The sequence below is a fragment of the Betta splendens genome, chromosome 4 (assembly GCF_900634795.4).
Source record: "Betta splendens chromosome 4, fBetSpl5.4, whole genome shotgun sequence".
Classification (NCBI taxonomy): Eukaryota; Metazoa; Chordata; class Actinopteri; order Anabantiformes; family Osphronemidae; genus Betta; species Betta splendens.
The window spans coordinates 8,923,733-8,948,024 of record NC_040884.2 but is presented as its reverse complement, the minus strand read 5'-3'; the positions used below and the strand labels follow the sequence as shown (position 1 = coordinate 8,948,024).

At 47.0% G+C, this 24,292-nt stretch overlaps 2 protein-coding genes across 3 annotated transcripts; both read right to left on the bottom strand.

Moving 5' to 3' along the window:
• Positions 1–442: 442 nt before the first annotated feature.
• ptger3 (prostaglandin E receptor 3 (subtype EP3)) lies at positions 443–7,653 on the bottom strand. Its single transcript, XM_029147712.3, has 2 exons — positions 5,935–7,653; positions 443–5,116 (listed from the first exon to the last, which is right to left on the bottom strand). Exons 1-2 carry the CDS (start codon positions 6,784–6,786, stop codon positions 4,820–4,822), a joined length of 1,149 nt encoding a protein of 382 aa, XP_029003545.1. The 5' UTR covers positions 6,787–7,653; the 3' UTR covers positions 443–4,819.
• A 147-nt stretch (positions 7,654–7,800) lies between these two features.
• On the bottom strand, positions 7,801–11,909 carry zranb2 (zinc finger, RAN-binding domain containing 2). Of its 2 annotated transcripts, XM_029147711.3 has the most exons (10): positions 11,752–11,909; positions 11,015–11,067; positions 10,810–10,918; positions 10,644–10,726; positions 10,471–10,547; positions 10,199–10,351; positions 9,952–10,109; positions 9,448–9,507; positions 8,811–8,960; positions 7,801–8,607 (listed from the first exon to the last, which is right to left on the bottom strand). In XM_029147711.3, exons 1-10 carry the CDS (start codon positions 11,805–11,807, stop codon positions 8,550–8,552), a joined length of 957 nt encoding a protein of 318 aa, XP_029003544.1. In that variant the 5' UTR covers positions 11,808–11,909; the 3' UTR covers positions 7,801–8,549. The 2 variants fall into 2 exon arrangements, with proteins under 2 accessions (XP_029003544.1, XP_029003543.1); XM_029147710.3 differs by having other exon boundaries at positions 7,801–8,960.
• Between the last annotated feature and the right edge of the window lie 12,383 nt (positions 11,910–24,292).

Here is a 24,292-nt window from a genome sequence, read left to right as displayed (position 1 = left end):
TCAGATGCAGACAGTGTTCTTACTTAGCAATAAAAAGACGGCAACAGAACCCAGAGGCGGAACCCGGTGATTTACACACTTTGTGATTGTTTGAGGGCGGTGTGATTGTGTGACAGTTAACACTGAGGTTTGAGGGCCAGCGTCGACCTGCTGCCTCCACGTGTGGACTTATGTTCAACAACTGATGATGCTGTGAAGAAAAGCAGTTCTTTCTGTTTAGACTCATTTCTAACTCTGACGAACTGTAAATAGATAAATGAATGCATCTAATTTAAAATTTAATCTTAAGTTTAAAGGTAACACTGTTTGTATATTGTTTAAAAGCCTTTTTCTTTTGTTCCTTTCTGTGGTACCACAGTATAAATTCATATCAAGCAATGCAATCAGTCATGTTTTATCTCACCTCACCACCTACACACACAATGACTTATTTATTCTGTGCGCGGTACAACATGGTTCCATTTATTTGCTCATAGGAGACATGTTGCACAATGTCAACAAGGAGCACAAGCACAGACAGAGTTTTCCAGCAGCATGTTCCAGCGTTTGCACTGATCTAAAGCATCGTTCTATGACATCACCAGCTGCTCCAGTACATCTTCCTCTTCCTCAGCAGTGTTTTACTCCAAGAACAGAACAGAAGCAGGTGATATAAAACCCCACATTAAATAATTATGCTTGAACCAGAACCAGAAACTATTTGAACTACGAATTCAGACATTTGCATTTAACAAGCATTTTTTTGAAACGACTAAAGTAAACACACACAACCTGGCGTGTGGAGGAGAGGACTGAAGCACCAACCCTGTTCTTTGAAAACGTATTGTTCGGCCTAATGGGAGTTAGAGAGAAGTATTAATAATTAATAAGGAAATGACACAAAAGCCTGACATAATCTGAAAAAAGGGTCTTAACCTGTAGGTGAATCACTGTACATGCTGCTGCTAACAGTCAGTTATATAATGCACCAAAGAATATTTTAATAGTTACAGTATATAAATGTCTGTCTACAGTGTAAAGAAAATACACAATACAATACAGTATTTTACACATGTAACACAAAAAACAAGAGTAACCAACACAAGGTGCCTCAAAGAGGAGACAAACTGAAAATCAGCGTATGGACAAATGACAGCGAACAGGAAGATCACGTTACACAACGTTCAAAAGCAGAGTCACAGTGTGAACAAAAGACAATAAGATGCATATCGAGCGTGTGTCATTTAGGCACCTGCACCAGCAGAGCTGCAGCTGTGACACAGTCGAGCGCTCTTCACGCAGGCTTCCATTAACGCCTGCGTCCTTGTGTTCTAAATGCACTTTTTAAAGTGTAGGAGAACGTTTCTTGGCTGCAAATCATTCTGTGGTTTATCTGTGAACCGATGGTGGCGCCTCACGTGGAACAACCGTCGGATGCTATTTGGTTGAAAGGTAAAGTATCCACCGTTTTAATCAGAAACTTCCTCTTTCCATCTCTTTCTGTCGTGGAATCTGGAGACAGCGGCCCCTTAGTGAAACAGGCAATCTCCTCAATCACTTCCATGCATTAGAGACTTGAGTGAGCGTGATGGAGCCAGTTGGCAGCGGTCGGGTTCTCTGGGCTCCAGAAAGCCTTTTTTCAACTCATTATGGGATTGCACTCCTCCCTCTCCGCTCATGCTAAGTGCCTTCACAGAAACATAATGTTAGCGTGCGCAAAGTGAAGTTGACCTTAAAGTCAGACCTTGAATAGCATTTGGTGCTCCATTGTATTTTCCTCACAGAGTTAATGTATAACACAAATGAATATGCAGCAGAACGTTTGTAGTGGACGGCAAATTGAATTCTGAGACATTTCCTAATGAGGCCAAACATCATTACTTTTAAAAATGACACCATTTGGATCAATACGCTGGTGTTTGCATGTGTTCCCATCTCATATTACCGAGTAGCACAATAAATTCTAATCAACATTTATATTTCATGAGAGGATCCAGTGGAAATATCATGGCGAGCACTCACCGTGAAGCGTGCCTGGGCTTTCACTGCGTCCATTAAGCAGCGCTGAAATTATCTTTTCTATTTACAAACAATACCAATACTATTTCTATTGTTCCGTCTGCTTTTTTGCTGCTTGGAATCACAGCCATCTTAAAGAAACGTCCCTTTGTGAAATTACTCTTCCTCACTTGGATGCAGAGGTAATTACATGATGCAGATTTGAGTGGAAGCTGCCTGGAACAATTGAGTCAGTCTTAAAACCCCAAGCAACTTAGCGAATGGACGCAATCATTATTTTAAATGCACGAAATAAAGCCCAGATGTTACTGCTGAGGTGTTTATTCACCGCTGCACAATGTGAACATATGCTTAGAATAAACACGCCTGTTTAGTTGAGCGTTCACAATAAACCCGACGGATCCTAACCTTTTTATTCTCATTCATTGAAACGCTGTTTCTGATTAAGTCAGTCAGGTATTGCATATATTGAAATGAAGAGAAAATATATGCACGAGTTACAAAATATAAACACTGTAAAGCTGTGCTCCTTTTACACCAGGATCCCTATGAAACATTCACAGTATTGATTCAAGTATTTCTAACCTCCATATCCACATAACAGACAGATGTGGTTAAGTATTCATGAAGCAACAGTGCATTAAGAACACACAGACCAACACCTCCGGGCCTTAAAGGTGTCGTCACTATGTTGGTAAAAGAGGATCAATATTTGAAATCAACAGCTGAACCAATGTGCAACTTCCTTCAGACGTATGCATTCATGCAACAACGATGCTAACGTACGTACAATATCACAGGAAACATCAGCATCGAAATGCTATTAAGCAGAAACACATAACATTGTTGTGACAAGACACTGAGTCACTATAGTAACGTTCAGATGCATCAGCTAACATCATAACAACAACGCACATTTACAGCCTAGTTCGCGTCGTTCCTGGGTTTGTATTTGCTCTCTCTAGTTGCCCATGTGACCTGATGGTCATGTGACCGCTGACCGGCGAACACATGGCTGCAGACGTGTCCGGTCTCATGTACAGAGCAAACACATGGACCAGACGAGACGCTTTACTGAAATAATACATAAAGGTGTATCAGGGCAGAAAATATTCCCTTATGGGGAAACAATTAAAATAAATGAACATCGTATAAACCTAATTCATCAATAAACATATTAATCTTTAGCTATGTATCTGTAAATATGACTGAAACCAAAACACCTCCTAAGATGAGGATAACATTATACAGGACCTCTCCAAGTGACTCTGTCCCCCATCTACCTGTATAACCCGTCTCCAGTGTAAACCTCTGTGTTACATATTCATAAGTCATCACATTAAAAGGCAGCTGTTATTATTCCATATTATTCCTGTTAGTCTCCTACAGTCCCCAGAGGCAGCCCCTTGGCACGTTAGCATGTTAATATTCATCCTTTTAATAGGAACGACAGCATATTTAAACATTCATAGCTGACAGTGGGCTACGTACACTATAAGTGGATGTCATGCAACACAAATGTTTGGTTTATTTTTTTCCCGTTTAGCAGCCAAGGTTAATCCTTTGAATGGGCTACTAAGGCAGATTGGCTTCACAATCAGTGCAAGGTCAACTTTGCTCTGGATTGGCAGCAAACAGATCCTGTAGAAACGGAAACACTGATATTTCACATGGCTTCATTGTCACCGTCCCAGTAAAAGGCATCGACTATAAGGCAGAGAATTAGTCTGTTCTTGTTGAGTGAAGTGCTGAGAAGGCTGTTGTAGTAGCTGGTTGGTGCTGAGATACTGTCTCATAAAGTGAAGGCTGCCGTGTCAGCAAACGTGTCCTTCAGACGACTTTGACCAATGTTTAGAAAAGCTTTTACAGTATTACACAAATTAAACAGCATTAGACAAAAAGGCAAGCGATCCCATTTACAGTACAACACTGTAAGCGTCATTGCTCCCAATTCATTTAGTCATCTGATAGCAAAAGAGCTAACGTATACGTGTAGTGGGAGGTAACAGATGTGCAGCTTGGCACATTGTCTACAATGTAACCAGCCGTCAATGCAAACAATAAATAAGTGTTGTGAGTAGAGTGGGTGCAGCTACGGCCGTGTGTGTTACTGTGACCAGCTGAGTTACAAACACTTTGGATGTGCTCCTCCGTCGTTTCGTGATCTTTCTGGAGACCAGCCTTCAGCATCCTTCGCTTTACTTTCACCAGGATCCTCTCATCATACGCCACACAAGCGCTTTCGCACGCACACTTTGTGAATGAGGAAAACACTTTTCAAGTGATCAGACGTTAGAAGTCAATGACCAATGTTTCACAAAGCTGGTTATCTCCACATACAGAACATTATAAATAAGTGCTGAAAGCTGCAGGCAGCACCGTCAGCGTTCAAACAAAGTGACTTTATATTACTGCTTCACATTAATAACTACTCTGACATTAAACAAATAAATAATATTGAGCTTTCTGAATGACCACCTGCTCTTTTGTCAGATGTTGATGCTCATGTGAGATGTTGCAAAGCCTTTGTAACTGCATGAAAAACAGCGTGAATAGCACTTCCGTCTTATTTTAGCGTCACCCGAGGATCAGGAGATCCCGTTGTTTGCAATGGGGGGGGGGGTCCTGCTGCAGGGTGACCCGGTCATGCGTCCACATGCTGGTTGGGTGACTGATGGAGGGATCGGGGCTGATGAATGAGCAGAACCGGCAGGTCGTCAGCACCGCTGCAACAAGTACCTCTGTCGCTGCACCGTGAGAAACCCATCGACACCAGTGCATTCACGTCCGCACCCGTCCAGTCTGTGCCGCATCCGCTGACTTAGCTCCCCCGTGGCCTGTCGGTGTCGTCCTGATTCTGCTTATTAAGCGCATCGAGCGCCGTCTGGGTCTCCTTGCGGTCCTTGGTGGAGCAGTTGGACACGGCGTTGGCCACGAGGCAGAACTTGCGGAGGAGGATCTCCCTGAGGAGCAGATAGACCCACGGGTCGAGGATCTGGTTGAGCGAGGCCAGACGGATCGCCGTCAGGAAGAAGTTGCAGTCCAAGTGGACCTCGTGGCTCTTGGAATTGCACTCGTGTGAGGACACGCGGGTGGAGATCATGGTCAGCATCAGCACCTGGAAGAGGGGTGGAGTGGTGTCAACCAGAGGCATGAATGTGAATATTATTAGGAAGACTAAGCTTTTAAAACACAGACTTGTTCTGGATCAGAGACATTTCATATTTGTGATTCACATTTATCCCTAGACAATCTTAAATTTCTATGGTTTGAAACAACTACAGAAATATTTAAATAATAGTCACACTTTTTCCCCATTGTGTCTGTACAGTGTCTTGGGTCTCTTGGATCATCAGCCATTGTTTTGTATTTTGTTTTTTTCCCTTTATGCCTCATTCTTTGCACAATTGTTATTATTCATTATACTAGAAGTACAGCTTTTCATTATTTATTATTTTGCAGAATTACTTCTGTTGTTGTTTACTTTTTCTTTTGTCCTGTTAACATGCATACATACTTAGTGATGCTGTGCATGACATCATGACATACTTCTACTATACTACTCCACCCCCCCCCCCCCCCACACACACACACCACACACACAAACAGGACCCGGCTAAGTGGATTGCTTCCTAATGGCAACTGGCAGCAGCGTTTTGAATTAATAATACATGACACGTCAGCATTTAGCCGACGTGGAACTATGAATTGTGTTTACGTTGTTGGGGCAAAGGCGTGAGAAGTGGAGTAAATGAAGGCTGGCGATTAAATGAGTGGCTATGGAAGCAGCTTGCTGGTCTGCAAGAGGAGGATCAGTCAGTCAGTCTACCACAGTTTAAAGCTTCACACTGGAGTAAATCCAAAAGTCCGTCCTTGCGGTGCGGGGTCATTTTAATGCCCGTAAGAGAAAACACAGGACGGTCGCCTAACACGTACCAGCAGCGGAGACCAGCACACAAGCAGGACGCACATGATCCCTAGCAGCTGAATGACGGTCTCCGTGGTGAGACGCTCCCACTGCTTGGACGACTGGGACGGGCCGGACTTGGTCCTGCACCGGACAACCAGGCCGCGGATCGTCACCACGTTGCAGGAGAGCGTCACGAGCAGAGAGGAGATGCCGAGCGCCGCGAAGGTGACGGCGAAGAACAGGTTGCCCCGCACCTCCCTGTCCCCGATGCTGATGAAGCACCACGTGCCCGGCCACTGGCGCGTGTACCTGCCGACCCCCGCCACGGGCAGCAGCGCGAAGAGCACGACGAGGCACGGGATGAGAGCCAGCGTCTGCTTGGTCACGCGCGTCTTCATGTGGCTGGAGTACCAGTGGGGGCTCGTGATCGCCAGGGCCCGCTCCACCGCCATGGCGCTGGCCAGGAAGAGCGCGCACAGGCCAAAGGTGGTCATGCACGCGCCGAAGAAGGCGCACAGTTTGCCCGACGCGTCGATCTGCTCCCACTGCAGGTCGGCTCTGTACACGGAGATCACTATTGGACTGGTCAGAAGCTGCCCGAACAGGTCAACGAGCGCCAGCGATCCGATGCACAGCAAGAAGGACTTTTTCCTTTTATTCTCCTTCTTTTTGTACGAGATATACACGAGAATCAGCGCCAGCGAGTTGCCCACCATGCCGGTGATCATCATGGTTATGGGGAAACCGACTGATACGGATCCACAGCTGGAGCTCTTGGTGACGCCGCTTTGGCGCAGCGTCTTGGAGACATTGGAGTCCAGCATCTCTAAGACGGTGCCTTCCAGGTCCCCCGGAGAATCACAGCTGCGCGTGGCCATCCTGCGGTGAAGGTCGAGCCCGTGCAGGCTTACAGCGAGCCGCCCATGTGCGCGTCCCGCATCCCCTCGCGCTCCAAACTACGGCGACGGACACTGTGCCGCGCGTTAAAGCGCGCCCGGGTCTCAGCGCGGTGGAGGCGGGACTCTGGAAACGATCCCCAGGAAACAGCGGGCGCGAGAGGCTGGACGAGGCTTAATTATGCGCTAATAATATTTTGGGAAGGCGGTCTTGTGGTCGCGTTAAATTACGCTCGCTAAATCAAACAAAATATCAGACGCACGTGCTTTAGAACGAGATTACAGCTTCATCTAGAAGCTATTCTTCTGACTTATGTTGAGTGATGGGGGTCTAAGATGTCCAGTTATCTTTGTTGGAGCTTTAATCTTAACCTATTTGGGTCACAATCTCATAAATCGTCAAAACAGAAAGCACTGCAATATTACTCACAGATGTTTAATGTAGTTTCTACTCTGATATTAGACCAATTAAGTGACAGACGCGCATTTCATCGTGTCCAATAGATGCTGGGGAAACAAATTAGTTCGCTTGACTTTTAACCTAATGGATTTGCTATTAACAGACTCACGTTAATGACACAGTAACAAATGCCACCTGTTGACCAGAAGGAGAACAACGCGTGTGGAGAAGGACCGCAGCAGCTCCCAAGACCAGAGGCAAAGACGCTTGAAATAAATGGGTTCCAGTCAAGATCAGACAGATTACAAATGCAGGCAAGACAGGTCCCGCAATTCATTTCTCATCAGGAAATACAGACGTTAGTGCCTGAACCGAAACTAAGACTGAACTGATGATTCCTGTCGTTATGCTGCAAAATAAAAGCATCTTTGCACTTAGTATTTGTTTCACAAAATATCAGGTGGGTCTGATTTGCACCTTTTCATGGCAAAACAGGATTAATTCACATTTAAACATCTACATCTATGAAGTTATTTAATCTGTAAGAAATAACTAGAGGCTGTAAGGAATTCAAAAAATACTTGCAAAAGACAAAACAATGTCGACAGGATTTTATTTACATGTGTACATTTCTGTTCCACCACTAAAAAGACTGCATTAGCACATTCTACTATGAATCCCACACAACTTCTTTTGTTGAATTAACCTGGAGCACAAAAATCTGTCATTTATTGGATGTGTTTTGTTTTGCAGTTGGTGAGCGAAGAATAACTAAGAAATCAGGCCACAAATGTGCACAGAAACCCCACAGATCTAAAAAAAAAAAGGTTTTCAGGTTTTCACCACCTAGTTAAAATAAGTAATAACAAGATACTTACCTTGAAATCATAAAAAAAGAAACGCTACATTTCTGGTAAGTGGTAGTGAAGCCTTTAAAAAATAATAAAAAAAAAAAAGTTTAAAAGCCTTATCTGAAGACCGAATGCAAAGGTTTTATTTTTTCCCCACTCGAGTAGACTTTAAATACTGCCATGAGATAATAGAGCATAATGAATTACAAAGTGGCATACAGCCTCTTCGCAGGACCACACATCTATGTTTTCTTGAACACCTATAATTAAAGACACTTGTCACAGATTGGGGTGAAGGTGGTTTTGGAAAAGGAGCAAGTAATTGGAGGTAACAGCAGAAGAGTCACATTGCTGCTGCTGACAGGAAGTAAGACTTTGGAGGTTCAATGAAAATGAAGATACTGAATGGATGTGGTCATTTTCCTTGCAACACAACATGCACTTGTACTAAGGTTTGCTTTCCTTTTTTTTTTTTTTTTTAAGCTGCAGCAATGTTATTTCTTTTTTGAACTGGAGCCAGAATGGGAGGATCCAGAGGAATGGCCACGGCGCCTGAAATCACAAACACCATGGGAAGAATAAAGTCAGCGGGACCAGCTACAGACATTTTGTTATGCGTACATAAAAAGTATAGGGTCACATTTTCAAGATAAAGAGCAGAAAGGATGTAAACACGTTTTCTGTCAATTCCCAAAAATAAGGCAAGACGCCTAATAAAAATCAGTGCCATTGTGGTATTCCACAGAAACCCAAACCTTTCGGACGAACGCGATCTAGAACGCCTCCGTTTCCTTCCTCCAGATGAGGACCTGGAGCGACTGCGCTTCTGACTCCTCTCTGGTGAGGAGGAAGGTGAGCGGGACCTCTTCCGGGGAGAGGAGCCCTTTCCAGACCTGGAGCTGGATCTTTTGGAGGAATAAATCAAGCACTGGGGTCAGTAGGGTCCAGGCAGGAGCTTCGCCAGGATGGGTACTTATCAAGCTTCTCTGAACATGAAAACTGAACTATTGGGATTTGGGTACCAATAGAATTTTAGTCAAAACTCCTTAAGGTCAACTAAATAAAGTCAGCAACACTCCTGAGAGATGCTTGATGAAGACCTCAGACATCTACTCCAACTTTTGAGTCTTTCTAGCATTCACACATAATTTGCTCAAATATAGAACTTGAAATAAATCTATAATACTTGATTGATACCCGTCACAGCAGGTCGAGACCCTAATTATTTCTTTAAACTTTATAACTAAAGTTTAAACTGCAGCGTCCCAAAAAAATTCACCCATTGACGAAAGTATTATGCAGTCTGTTAAAAACGATACAATATAATAGGACTGTTGTGGAGCCTTTACATACACTCTCCAAAAGGGAGAGAGTGCATGTCACCTCATTCACCTGGAGTGAGACCTCGAGCGAGATCCAGACCTGGAACTGGATGAGCTTCTAGAACGGGACCTGAAAAAACAAAACAGAACCTTTCCAATATTTTCCCTATACAAGACCATGTCTATATATGTATCGCAATGCACAATGATATTGTTTGCACCTTCAAACTTCTAATCTATTAAAAAAAAAACAAAAAAAAAAAACAGACTACTAAAACTGTAACGCAACAAGATTGGAGGTGACAAAATACACTAATGCATAATGCAAGTTGAAGGCATTTCAAGACACAGCCCATGATCAATCTGCACATGAACTTTCTTTCGCCACAGAAAAGGGAGGGGGTTGAAAAGTGGGGGGGGGGGGGGGGGGGGGGGGGGGGGAAACAAAAACAAAAAGAACAAAACAACAAATCTGCAGAACAATATTGATTTGATGTTTATCAGTAAATCAGAAGGAAGATTGAGCTGATACTGACATTTTGCCTGGAGTTACCCTTGACCTGTACCCTTTTACCTGGACCTCGACCGTGAACTGGAGCTGGAGGAACGCGAGGAAGAGCGTGAACGGGAAGATCCAGAGCGACTGCCCTTTTTCTTAGCCGCTTTATCTTCATCACTAGCATCAAGGTCATATTTTGACAAATCCCCATCACCGTCATCTTCGTCGTCATCCTGGAGGAGAGAACCATAACTTATATTTATGGGTTTTGGATGGTAATAAGACTTCTTTCAACTCTCAAATCACAGATCCCCCATCTTACATCCAGTTTGTACTTTGAAAGATCCCCATCTTCTTCATCATCTTCCTCTTCTTCCTCCTCCTCGTCACGTTTTACCACTTCTTTCTTTTCAGGTTCTTTTGAGGATGATGTTGTGCTGGTTTTCCCCCTGTACTTTTTCTTTTTCCTACCAAACTGTGGCGATAAAATCAAATTGAATGTCTGATGAGTAGAAATTACTTTAAATACCAATGTAGTTTGACACAATTATGACAAGAACACTGAAAAGTTCAAGTAGCTGAGGAGGTACTCACTTCATCATATTCACCATCAGATTCCTCTCGTTCAATATATTCAACATTTTCCCTTTCATTAAAACCACCACCATAACCTGAATCAATGAGTGGAAAGCAATCAGTGCTTAGTAATAAAAGCACCACATGAAAACATCAAATGATCAAACAGAATACAGGAAGGGTTAAGTTACCTGTTCTCTCCTCAAGCTTGGCATACTTTGGAGTGTTGCACATATTGCACTCTGAACGCCTAGCCCAATTCACATTGCCACATCTGGGGGAAAAAGGGGGATAATTTCATAACATAAAACCAATGAATGAATGAGCACTGCTCTAGAATATTAAATAGATGCATACGTTTTGCACTGCCAGTCATTTGCGCTGAAGAGGCCCCTGCTCTTCTCAGCCAGGGTTTTCCCAATCTCTGTTCCTCCGGTTTTCATCATCTTCGCCTCTGTGGTTTTCTCTGTGGAAACAATGGTCACCATCAGCTTTTAGCATCGTCGTAAACGGAGGTTTCAAGGCTGTGGTGATGTTACAATCTGTACAGAGAAGGACTCACCCCTGCCACATCTGTTACAACTAGTTCTTCTGGCAAAGTTCACATTCCCACACCTGCATAACATTTACATTATATACATTATACAACAAACGTTGTGCAAGCACACATGATCATCATTGTCATTTAATCCAACTTAAGTGAGCAATAAGCAAATATCGCCACATAGACAACTAATTCAATTGTTAGTTTATGTAGGTAGCTGTCATTTCCCAGCATTAGCTTGTATTCAGTTGGACACCAAGCATCAGAGGCCTTCGTCCTGCCAACTGCTGCTAGCTGTCCGTCATTTTAACAATTTTAAAGCAGCTCAGTCGTAATACGACACTGTGGCCTTGAGGTCAGTGCTGATCTTGACATCGTGGCCGAGGCATCACCGTAAACACCCCCCGCAGTTCCAAGATGCTACTGTCACACCAACTCACACAAGCTAATGCTAGCTAGCTAACTTGCCATCTTGATACTCTGCGCATATTAACAACTTAAAACGGGGACATTCTGATGAGCTTATCTAAATCCTGTGCACAACAATAAAGACAGTGACTCATATTTACTCAGCTTGTGAAAGTGCAGCACCAAATAGAAGTTAGCCAATTTACGTAGCCCGCGAACGCTAGCGTGAACCAAATGCTAGCGGGCCAAAGCTAACTGTTAGCATAGCCTCCAAATTAAACGCTGCTGCAGCATTTAACCGCCTGGTACACAGAATGTGAATTTGCTGTCAACCAGGATACTCCTACTTTTTATCGGGACAAATCCAGTCCCCGTCGCTCACGCGAAAACTCTTCCCCGACATTTTGCAGCGGCTGCTAGCAGTAGCTTGCTCCCTTGCAGGGTGTGCTCGCCGTGTTCATGCAGCAATTGTAGTAGTCAGCTCGGCACCTCCTCCTTCTGTTGCCTTCAGGGATGTCAGCCACTTCTAGAAACACGTTTTGTCCCTCAAAAATAGAAAGAAAGTATGTAACGCTTTTTTAAACATTTATACACATTAAACCTTAACCGTGTCACACTCTTGGTTCAGATATGTGAAAGGGTAATTATTATTCTCAACATATTAGGTTCAGAAGAATTTCCGATATACACGTGGAAATGAATGCATCATTGATAAAGGACGAACATAAACAAAGTAAATAAATATAATTTCGTCTACTATCAAACCTTATTTAGTGACTAATGAAAACAGTCCCTGACACTTTTTTAGATTTTCAGATTTTAAATTTAACAAGTTGATACCCTGATGTTTCGTTTGTTTGCAATGCCAACATGAGCCACTGGGTGGCAGTTAATGCCAACATTGAACAATGCAAAGATTTACAGACTTCTGTTTTATTCCCGTCCATATCATTTCTCATAGGTTACCAGTAGTTGTTCGTTTAGATCAGAGCTGTTTAGGAGACATAGAGCGCATGCCTACATAGACGTGTGCATTTAATGTACACATGTATCTACCATAATTTATAGACTAGACTAGACTCGAATGGGTTAGAATTAGAGGTAAGAGGTGAATGTGATTCAATTTGAATTTAAATGTATTGTGTGAGAATAATAGTTCTTTGACTGCCACTGTCACAAAGAAGCACGTTGAAGTTCGTAACTTTATACTTGCATTAATAGCTGTAGATTATTCCCCTCAGCATATGCTGAGATGCAACTAGGAACATTTCTCTTATTTTAGTACATTATAGAATAATTGAGCCTTGAAGGTGAATCCACAGGGGATTATAAACAGGATCACCAAACCATAATTGGTGAAAGATGATTATTTTCAAACAGGCCAATGACACAAAGCATATTATCAAAACGGTGTGATTTTACAGCTGATAGCAGGGAAGCTAACATGCTGGGTGCAGCACACCATATGTTGTTGATGTGTAAAAGCCATTAATGAGGGGGGGGGTCGGTAGATTTTAATTTGCAGGTCTGCCTTATGTGATGGTGCTCAACAACAGCTCGAGTTTGTGAGCACACCAAAGCGTAGGCTGCTCCAGAAATACCCTTGTGCAGCCAATCTGCTGCCGGTCAAAGTCATAGACCCTTGGAGGTCGCTGTCGCAGCTGGTCCACGACCCCGAGGCCACACCAGTAGCCATTTCAGTGTTTCAACTGGAGTCTATTACCGTCTTTTCTTTGCTCTCTGTTCCTCCTGCTGATTTCTGACAGGGGTGACGTGACATTGCCGAGGCATGTTTCTTACATCTCCGACAAGATGGGTTTATTAAACTGAGTACACTTGAGATGAACTGAACAAGATTTTTTAATCATACGTTGTTTTAATCATCATGTATCTGTTCGGAAGACATGCACTTGATTTATGAGTCCCACACAAGGTTTATTAGGACAAGAGGCCGGCACAGATATAGTATCTGAGGCGAGAGAGGCACATTTTTTATGTAGCCTGCAGCATGTGGACCTTTATCAGTAGAATTCATATCATGCGCAAAAGCACAAGTTTGATATTGCCTGAAAACAACAAGCGTCTGCTCTCCCACGGTTTGTTATTTGTTAATGGCAATGAATCTCCCTGCATCGGTCTGAGCTCTGTTTATTTCATCAAAGTCATTTTTCCTCCTCCCTGATAGCACAGACACCATCTCTACGTTCTGGTTTCGACCGAGGACGTACGCCCCGTTTGCTCGCGGAGGAGATGGAGGAGAGATATGAAGCAAATGACGCCACAAACAGCTACTCAGGGCTGCGCGGTGTTTGTTTGCAGCGCAGAGTTACATGAAAGATTCAGAGCGGAGTCAGGCAATTAAATAGCACTTAAGTAAACAGTGTCCAATTACATTAAAGTGGCTTCATTGATGCCAACGCTTTCTTAACTTCACTCCGTGCTTTTCTGGCCAATGTAAAGCCAGCCGCCTGATTATGTCCCGGGTCAATAACGCTACTGAGGGAGATTTTTCATGAGTGTCAATGAGTCTTTGGCGAGGCCGACACCATTTTCCGGCCCAGTGGCTGGACATGGATGAAAGTTCATGCACGGTGGCGTCTCCGACGGAGAGAGGCAGAGACCTGCTGCAAGCTCTCCAACAGCGACAGATGTCGGCGAGCGGTTCCCGAGGACGAGGGTTGGGTCACGTGTCCGCCGCTCTTCTCTGACGACGACTCCAGTAAACAGGAAAGTGCGTCCGTTCGCCCCCCCCCCCGCGGAGGGGTGATGCGGCCCGGCGTTCACCCTTGAGCAGCGGGGGGTGAACTTCCAGGTGCCAGCGGAGCCCGTCGGAATTATATAACGCGGGCGGCCGCGCGGCCAAACGGCTCGTGACGGCTGTGCCGTGTCCCCCCGTCCTCTCATCCGGCCCTTATCACCAAAACACAGTCACTTTGGGGGACACGGAGCGCGTCGCTCCACAATCCGGCCTCGCAAAAAAGAGCAATCCACAAAACACGATGTGCTGTGTGAAATCTCAAAGTGGTAAATGTGCTGTTTAGCAGCAAACAAAATGCGAGACGGAGCGCGGAACGCCGCGTCGCCATAAGAGCATTAAGGAGGTCGACGCTATCACGAACCCGTCGAACTCATAATAATCATTTACAACATCAATTTCACCCCCCGCAGTGAGTTTTCGGGCTCTGTGACATTTGATAAAGGTTCCTTCAAAAGGAGCGTGTTTTCGAGTCAACACAGTCATAACAGTGTGAGGCCGCCGGTGATCTTGGCCATCGCTCACCGACTACATCACCGTGTCAGATGTGGCAGATCCTGACGGGCGACGCGATTGGAGGAGTGATGAACGCACGGAGGCCAAACGCTGGTCCGCAAATGGAACCAGCGAATCCCACAGAGGACGCGTTCACCGGGCGCGAGGTGAACGCGCCCGATGATGCAATATCTTATCCCCCGTCTCCATCAGGACGAGGTCAGCGGGACGTTCAACGGGCCCCGTCTAATCGCCGCATCCCTTTTGGAGAGCACTCGAAACGGGGAGAAATCAATGGCCGCTCTGCGCCCGAACGCAGGCTGAGGAGAGCGGCCGCTGCTCACGCTGGATGCCCGTGCGTCTCTGTGGGGCGAACACGCGCTGGAGGAGCTGAAAACACGCTCAATCCCAGCTCCGCGGTTAATTTTTAAAAATCCCTTCATTAAAACGTAATTGAGTGAAATTAGAGATACTGTAACATGCACATGCTTTCTGCGCCAACGTGATTTATGCTCATTTGATAGTAATAGAACAGTAAAGATGCTTCAGACTGGATCAGCCTTTAATTAATTATGAAACATTATTCATGAAGCCATCGTCAGAATTTTGTATGGCTTGATGTGTGCGATAATATTTCACACACACCCCGCGGTGCTCGAGCTCTTTGGATGTTAAGTTTCCCCGTGGCGAGAGAGAGAAAACGAGGAGGAGACGGCGACAGGTGGAGCGCGTGGGGAAACTGACGCACGGACGGAGGAGCGGGACGAGGAGACGGGTTCATAGTAAACAATAGTCCGAGTGTAATTAAGTGACCCGACTTCAATTAGAAGCATTGCGGGGGGGGATTGTTTTCGTGATTCGATGCGCTCGAGCGTGCGTTTGATCCCGCGGTTCTCCTCCCGTTATCTTTAACCTCGCCGAGAATGCATTGCTCTTCATTCACTGCGACTGTCACGCCGCCTCACCGCCGGGCTGACAGTTACCGAGGAGCTAATCTAATTGCCACATAACAATGGTTAATGCGGGAAAATGGGAAGCGGTCGCAGCGCAGCCTTGGCACATGCGTCATCTGGCTCCGCTCTTGGCACTGACATAGTCCTGGCAGTGGGGTGATTAATGTGATAGGTGGAATTTGTCTCGTTATGTTGACACCGGCTAATAAATGCCTTGTAAACAGCCAGTCACAGCTGTTAATGCATCATCATAATCCAGGATTAGGAGGTGCCAGCCACGGCCAATAAATGCAATTAGGCGCTGACAAAATTAATTCGCCCGTACTCTGACTTTCCTTGGCCGCGTCCACTCGGCGGGAAACTCCGGCGCGCGATGCTTCGCGGGGTCGCGAGGGAGGAAAAGGACGCTCAAAGTCTTTCTCATTAGCGAAGGAGAGCATCAAAGTCAGCTCGCGTTCGCCGCGAGTCGGATTGAAAGGAAAGCAAATATCTGCGCTCCTCCGCGCTAATCGATGAGGAATCGTGGAATATTTAACGGGGGAATCAGCTTGAAATGGAAACATACGGCGTTGGACTGAGCCCCGAGTGAAGCACGTCATACACAGGCTGTTGTTTTCTGTCTCGCGGAGGAAAGACAGGTGACTTTTATGTGCGTCCGGCCATTAAAAAGGTCACCAATTGAGCCATTAGCCTCCCGTCACTCACCCTTTCACGCCTCATTGTCGCCTTTCCTCACGTTTTTACTCACCCTGCTTATTTTTAGCACCTGGCGCTGGGGCCTGATGTCTTCCTAAAGCTTTTTTAAAGGCGCCCAGTCAGCCCGTCCTATTACCGCAGCGATGGTCAATTGAGATGATCAATTTGCATAATGGAGCTTTAAATTGGGCTCACGGCGCCTCTCAGCAGCCTGCAGCCGCCGAGGGCTCTCGAAGGGGCGACGCGCGCCCTCCTCGCCGGGGAAACCGCTCCGAAGGCCGAGGCGTTCGCCCGGTGAATACGGCACCGTCCGCTGAATAATGGAGGCCTTTATTCATGAGAAATCTGTTGCCGCGTGGAAGGGTTCATGCTAACGGGGAATCTGGAAAAAAGAGGGGGCGCGGCGTGTTCGGGGCACGATACCGACTTATGTTTTGCATTACAGCCCCCGCCTTTGTCAGGAAGAGCTCCCTTCAGTTACCCCCCCCCAAACACCCAAGAACGTCTGCGATCTCTTTAAAGTGTCAAAAATAATTCCTCCTTCCGTTCTCATCCATCCCCATTAGTGCAACAATGTCCCTAATTGCTCTGTCCATCCTCGTAGCAGCTAGCGGTCATTTCCTGGATGCAGAGCAGATCATTTTGATTAACACCCACCAGAGGAAATGTGACGCTGTTACCGTTGGCCGATTAACGGCGCTTTTTTACGAGCACGTCGGCGCCCGAGGGCCCGCGGACGATGGCGTCCGAGGAGCGGGCGCGGATCTGAGCACGGCCGGCGGTGATTGATGAGCTGTCACCGGACTTCCTCGTCGCCATGTTGCGTTGTTGTGTGTTTGAGGGGTTCTCTGAGAGGGGGGGCACGAGGGGGGAGGCAGGTTTTGTTTCCTGTCCATTTGGAAGTGCCCGTTGGCACGAGGAGACGCAGCGCTTGGCAGCGCCAGCAGGTTTTATGAAGCCGAGTGCATCACCAAGATAGACTCAGATGCTCATAGAGCCTCTCACTCACATCGGTTCCCTGTAAAACTGCGTCGCCTCCTACATCCGGTGTCCGTGGGGACGCTGCCGCGTGCACGTATCATTTGCTCGTGTCATGAATAGTAACGGAAGAACTTGAATTCCCACGAGCGCGAGCTGCCTTTTGCGCCCAACGGCAGCCCGCTGGGTCGCTGGCAGCGGATCAGCTGTGGCCTGACAGGTGAGTGACATTAAAGAACTAAGGGATGGAGGTAGTTGCGAGGCAGTGGTTTGATAGGTTTTCATGACGCTTTGTCAGATACTTCTGTGACACTGCTTTCGGATGAAAGCGTGCGCGGAGAATAATTTGGCAGTTTGACAAGGATCCTTCTATTCTCACAGGAGCTAAACCAAAGGCAGCGTTATTAAAAAATATTTACAAATACATCGTTTTACAACAGCAGATAGCGGATGCTTAAGTTTGATTGACGTAACATGATTGAAAAGTTTTTTTATTTCCTATAATAGTATGCAAATTTAAAAAAATACAGGGTTTAAAAGAAAGAATTCCCATGGAGCCTTCGCTCTTGATTACTTACTCACTAAACACACCTTAGTCACAGAAAGCATGGATGAGAGCGACTCTACTGTACATGTGCATGCGTTTGCACGTGCGTGAACTGTGGGTGTGCGTGCAACTGGGCCTCTCTTCAAATGTGCCCACATGCGTCTCTGTGGGCGAGCAGACAGGCCTGTTTGGGCCTGTGTTTGCAGGCGCTCGCGGCCTGGCTGGTGGGGGGACTCATTGGTAAAGCTCTGCACACACCGCTGCTATCTAATTTACCTCCATCGGCCGACACACAACAGCAGAGGGCCCCTAAACAGCTAGCGACGGAGCACGCGTGAAGGCCTCGCTCCCGTTCAGCGTCTGGGCCCGTTCGGCGCTCGCATTCAAGGCCGCCGCTGTGGCCAAAGCAAAGGAGAAAAAAAAAAAAAAAAAGCCTCCCGCCGCTTGACTAGAATCCAACACTTTCTTCATTCCATTTTAAATGTCACGGCCAAAAGACAACACGGCTGAGTATTTGCTCTCCGGTGCTCCAGATCCATACCATTAGCATAAATGGAAAATCAATTACTCCAGTCGTGATTGAGCTGATTATGCAGAGACAATAAAGGCAGAAGGAAGGAGTCATAATTACAAGATGACCTATGTTACGTCTGCAGCATGCGCCGTGTTGGTATTTCACGGGTGAGCCAGTGATTACCTGATAAGAACTGCTGGGGAAGGCTAGACCCACCGCCGATTGGGCTCCAATGTGCACTCGAATGCATCACGCCGCGGATCCGCTCCAATCCCGAAACACGCCGACGAGACGTCGCGCAGAAATGTTGACTCCTGATTTTGCATTAGGCGTCAAATGTACGCGGCACGTGTTATGTACGCACATTACACATCCAGGTGAATGGAGCGAAATTAGGGTCACATTAGATTTGTGTGTTCGTAAACCGATCTGTGTGTAACCAGATTTGTACCTGTAGACTTAGTGGGGCTATATCATGCTTACACTTATAATGTGGGGCGTTAAAATTACGTATAAATCGTGGCTAAATTTACAAGTAAAATAATGTGACCCTAATTTGCCTCCACGCTCTGATTGGCTAATGAACAAGGAAGTTGTCGCAGTCCTTTGACGTGGTACAGCAGATCCTGAAAGCTCCACAAGCAGCAACAAGCTAGTCCACTGACTTTAATTATGTTTAATGATGGGATAGACATGACGGCTCATATTCATGTGTATGAAGTGTGACGTTACTCTCGTAATTTGCGGAGGTGATGCAGTTGTCGAACGTTAAACTGGTGTTTCTATCAGACGTTAGCCAACAGGCTATTAGCAATACCATGCCATGTCATGGTGCAGCTGCAGTTAAGGTGGGTACGTTCTAGTAACGCTACCGTTACGCACGCACAGATTGGTTCACGCACGCACAAACCTAATGTGACCCTAATTTGACTCCATACGGGTGCCGCCGCCCAGCGGACGGCAGCATCCTGGGCTCAAGGAGCACGACTGGAGCGGCTCCATCTCGCGAGGCCCACGTCACGCCTGTCAGGTGCAGTTGCTGCATAAAAACGCCGGCTCCTGTAATCATCTCAGCAGGAGGCCGCGGGAAACGTCGCATTAAAGAGCCACAAATGACTGTTTGCTGAATGAGAATGGTGCCCACACCTTTTACTGCCGTCAGGACCGGAGGCGCCTGCTGCGGCGTTAACCCTTAGCGGCCCACGCGACGCGTCGGGTGGAACACACGCTTCTAGGTTGCACTTTAGGAGACCTGAAGCCCGCTGGCGAGGAGCAGCGGTATTAGTGCATGTGTTGTAAGGCGGCATGAATTATTTACCTCCCCAGAAACATCTTTTGAGGACGACTTTAAAGGCTCCCCTCTCCCCGCTCTCGTAATAATGTTGACTATATTAGCACGAGTATCAGTCAGAGGCGCCACTTCATCGCTTCTCCTCCGCCGTCCCACCGCCTGCTTTGAAGTGTGGGGCCGCCCGGAATAATGTGGATGCGAGGTCGCCTGGGACGACCTGGGTGCAAACCACACATATAGAGAACATGCACGGGTGACGCAGCACAGAGGACGGAGGAGAAAGTCACAGAGGGCGATACAGCTGCACAGACTCCTTCATTACACTTAATAGTTCTGGTTTTTGATAAAAGAAGATTTTTATGAAAACAAACACATGACCGGTCTCAATGTCAATGTCAGCGCAGGGAGTGAGAAGTCTCGTCTCAGAGGGACAGAGAGCGAAACACTACTTCTTCTGTATCTCGGCGTCTGCAGGTTGTGCAAAGTGAAGGTGGCAGCCTTGTTTTCCTGACGGACACAGGGATAAATACGACCTAACGATGCGCCCTCCCATTGCTGGGAAACCGGATCTCCTCCGACGCCGCGAACCGCTCGGCGCCGCTGCCACCTCTCGAGGCAGCCGGGCGCAATTGTGTTTGGCAGATGTCAAGGCATCCTGGCAAATGTGGGACAGTTGGACGGAGGCGCCGAGCAGCCGGCCGCCTTCTGAATCTGTGCCGCCACAAGAGGACACTGTTGACGTGTGCGCCCGTGCAGACGCGCTCACGAAGCGGCCACCTCCTTAAAAATTCACACCGCTCGAGTACAACACAACACATTCTAGATGAGAAGGTAATTGGGAATATGTTTTCCTCATCATCGGTAAACGGGGTTATTAAATAGTGGAGAGGCCTCTTATTTTAGCCTGTCTCTGAGAGGGTGCGTGTGCACGGAACAGAGCGGGCGTCTATATGGCCGGCTATTTCACTCCCTAATAACCTCTGCTGAAATGAGAGTTTTGGGGATTGAGATAACAGCTGATTATCACTCTGTGTTATTGTGATAAGCATGCAAAAAGACAACTCACACACACACACACACAGAAGGCATGGCCAATTATGAATATAAAAAGCTATTCATGGAGTCAAGCCGTATTCTTGTCAGGCAGTAAGTGCCTGACATCCTCCGCCGGTTCCCAAACGACTTCCTGTGGCGTTGATGCGGACGCAGGTGGGGCTGGTGTCCGCGGGTGTGGTGGGGTGGAGGTGCAGCTGCCTAATCGCGCCGCCAGCGCACAGCATTGTTCCCTCGTCCCCATAAGCATCCAGCCGCATTCACGGGCGCCCTCGCGCCGCATGACTGCGCATGGAGACGTGTAATTATCAGCGGAGACGCAGACGCGGGCGAAAACAGAGCGCTCCCTGTCCGCGCATGCGCACGCGCCCTGTTTGCTGTTCTCATGTTAAAGGATTGCACATTCCTGTGTCGCGTGTCATGTAATAAGGGACAACGGCCCATATTTGCATGAATATTCGATCGTTTCCCTTTAAAAGCGGCGCTGCCTTTGCGAACACTGTTCAGGAACCTGTTCCTTCTCGGAAGATGAATAAATACGTCCGTTTCTCCCGGAGTTCAATTATATTTATATAGAAACAAGTTTGTTTTGTATTTCGAGTGCAGGGAGTTCGCAGTGTGAGCACAAAAGGCCTGATTTGCTCCAAATCTGAATGCACAATCTTGGAAATTACATGTTTGGTTTGTGGGCATTTGGTGAGCGATGTGCTAAGAAAAACTATATGATTGACGAGAGGCGCAAAAACACGGCGGAGGCGGGTCCGTTCAAAGCAGGCGCCGCGCGTGGCACCGGTGCCGGTCACCGAGCGTTTGGGGGGGATGACCTGCAAAAATGCAGGAGGAAATTGGATCCAGACACATTAACGGCGTTGGTGGCGGAGGTTAAACATCACTGTGACAAGCTACAGCGAGGGAATCAGTTCTACAAGAGGAAACGTAGCTCAAAAAGCTGCGCGGCCTCATTCTGAGCACGAGAAGCAACGGCCCGTTGTCTCTAACAGGGTTCTTGGACCTGAGGAGACGCACGTCGGAACTTCTCGCGTTCGGAACCAGGCAGATTGGACCTGCCTGGAAACGCATCAAACGCAGACGCCGTCGCAGGCGCCGCAGTCACTTTCAGCCTCGATAAATCACGCCCGCTCCGTTCAGGCCGCCGCGTTTCGTCCTTATTGCCCTTTGAAAGCTGCAGCTAAGTGAATCGCTTTGTGCCATTTATTACGAGGGCGACGTCAAGTTTGCACATTGCGGAACGCACAGGCCGTCAGCGAACCAGAGCTGAACCCACATAAGCTGCGCGATTAGTCTTCATAATTCATATCAGCACACAAACAAATGTATCAGTCTTATACATGAATATTTCAGTCGCTCCCTGTTTGTTTTGCTCCGTGTTGAAATGGGACCGATCTGAATCCAGTGACCTGATGCCGCCATCACAGCCTTCAACCAGCACTGAGACGCTGCTCTTTCCACCAGCCTCCTCGCACGTTAATGCCGATCTCAAAATTAAATGTCAGGATTTAACAGATCCTCTGAGGGAGAAATTGTGGAATGTGCTCGGCTGCTACTGTCTGACCTCTGCATAATATTCCATATGCCTCCGATCCACTTCACTCCAGAGCCGCCAGCTTCCTCTCTCTTCATCACGGAGCAGGTTCTCATGAATGTGTGCTGAGAGAGTGTGTGTGTGGTGTGTGTGTGTGTGTGTGTGTGTGTGTGTGTGTGTGTGTGTGTGTGTGTGTGTGTGTGTGTGTGTGTGTGTGCGTGCGTGTGTGCGTGTGTGCGTGTGTGCGTGTGTGTGTGTGTGTGTGTGTGTGTGTGTGTGTGTGTGTGTGTGTGTGTGTGTGCGTGTGTGTGTGTCTGTGTGTGTGTGACAGTACGTAGCAGGGTGGATCTCTGGAAAGAAAAAAGCCATGACAGTGATATTTTTAAGTTGACACTGCTGACAACAGGTGCTGATGCTGGAGCTGAGCCTCCAAATGTGACATTTCTGCATTTGACTAGAAACACTACACACTCTGATGGCGCTTGTGCGTCTTCGTTTTTTTCCTCATTGCTGTAAAACTGCGATTGCTCCAGATTTCCACCCTCTGATGCAACGCTGACACCACACGTGTAAGGACGCGGCCGCGTGTCCGCCGTTCCCGGCCCCGGGTCGGAGCTCCCCGCGGGGGTGGATGTGAGCGGTCACCAGCTGATTAGAGCATCGCTGAGGGAAACAACCTGCTCATAGTCAGACTGTAGAAATGGTGAAGTACCGGCGTTCATAAATCCTTTGAATGAAGCAGCCTGTTAAGGAATGTTTACTCCTTTGTTGAACCGCTGATGCATCAGGCGCAGGTCACAAGCTGCTCGATGGCGCTGACGCTCAGTAGTTTATTCCACAGCGAAGCGTGAACAGAGCTTCCACACTTTTAATGCAAATTGTGATATTTTAACGGGGGCTTCTACAGCGGCTGTCATTTATTAGGGTAACATACTGCTATTACACACCGCGTGGCACCAGCATCTGGGGCGATGCTGCGGTGCATGAATGCAACCTCACCACGTGGACGCGTATTTTTCGATCTTCCTGTCAGCGGCAGAGACCTCCGGGTTTGCATCCGTGCCGATGGGGCTGGACGTGAAACTGGACGACCACGCGCCAGCCGGCATCCGGCACCGGTTTGGATCCAGAAGCTGACGGCACCCCGGGGGCCTGGCGCTGTTTGCTGTTAGTAAAAGTCTGATCAAACACGCTCACGCAGAGCGCATTAAGCAGATTAGCAGATTATTTGAGCGATAGCATCTTAATAGAAGTCACTGAGGATTGTTTTTTCTAAAGTTCAGCTCAAACTTAAATCATAAATATGTAGCGTCGGAGATAAATGCTTCTTTCACTGCAGGTTTTGCAGAGTGCAAACCCTGGAGCAGATGAATAACCTCACTAAATCACACCCTCACATGAATCACATCGCTAGTGGAAAATAGTGGCTGCTCTCTCATTTCTCTTCAGGCTAATAAGATTTCATATACAGTGCTGGTTGAATCCATTATGTTGTATTGTCTTGTGTTTGAGCATGAGATGTCTGAGTATTAGCGCAGTGCGTGTGTTTCCTCCTGGCTTATAATTGTGTGTGTGTATGTGTGTGTGTGTGTGTGTGTGTGTGTGTGTGTGTGTGTGTGTGTGTGTGTGTGTGTGTGTGTGTGTGTGTGTGTGTGTGTGTGTGTGTGCCTGTCAACTTGGCTCAGGCCCACGAAGCCACATCCAAATATTCACAGCTGTTGCAACTGTCCTCTGTGGAAATCCTGCCACGCTTTCATTCTGAAATACACACTCACAATTAATTCTGATTCCATTATGAGCTAACTCTGTAGCATGCTGGTTGTACAGAGGAAGAGCAGGAAATGCTGAGCGCTTGAAAAGCGCCCGGCTCCTCACATCTCCTTTTCATTACAATGCCTTTGATGAGTTCATCATGTCAGGGTTTGCTAATGAGTTTGAAAGGCGAGTGTCTGCTTTACTCAGGGCTTTCTGACAGCAATAAAAGCCTGTTAGCCCTCTGCAGCGATGCCTCAGATGTGGAGTGGCCTCGCCGGCTCCGACAGGTTTGCAAGAAGATTGAAAAA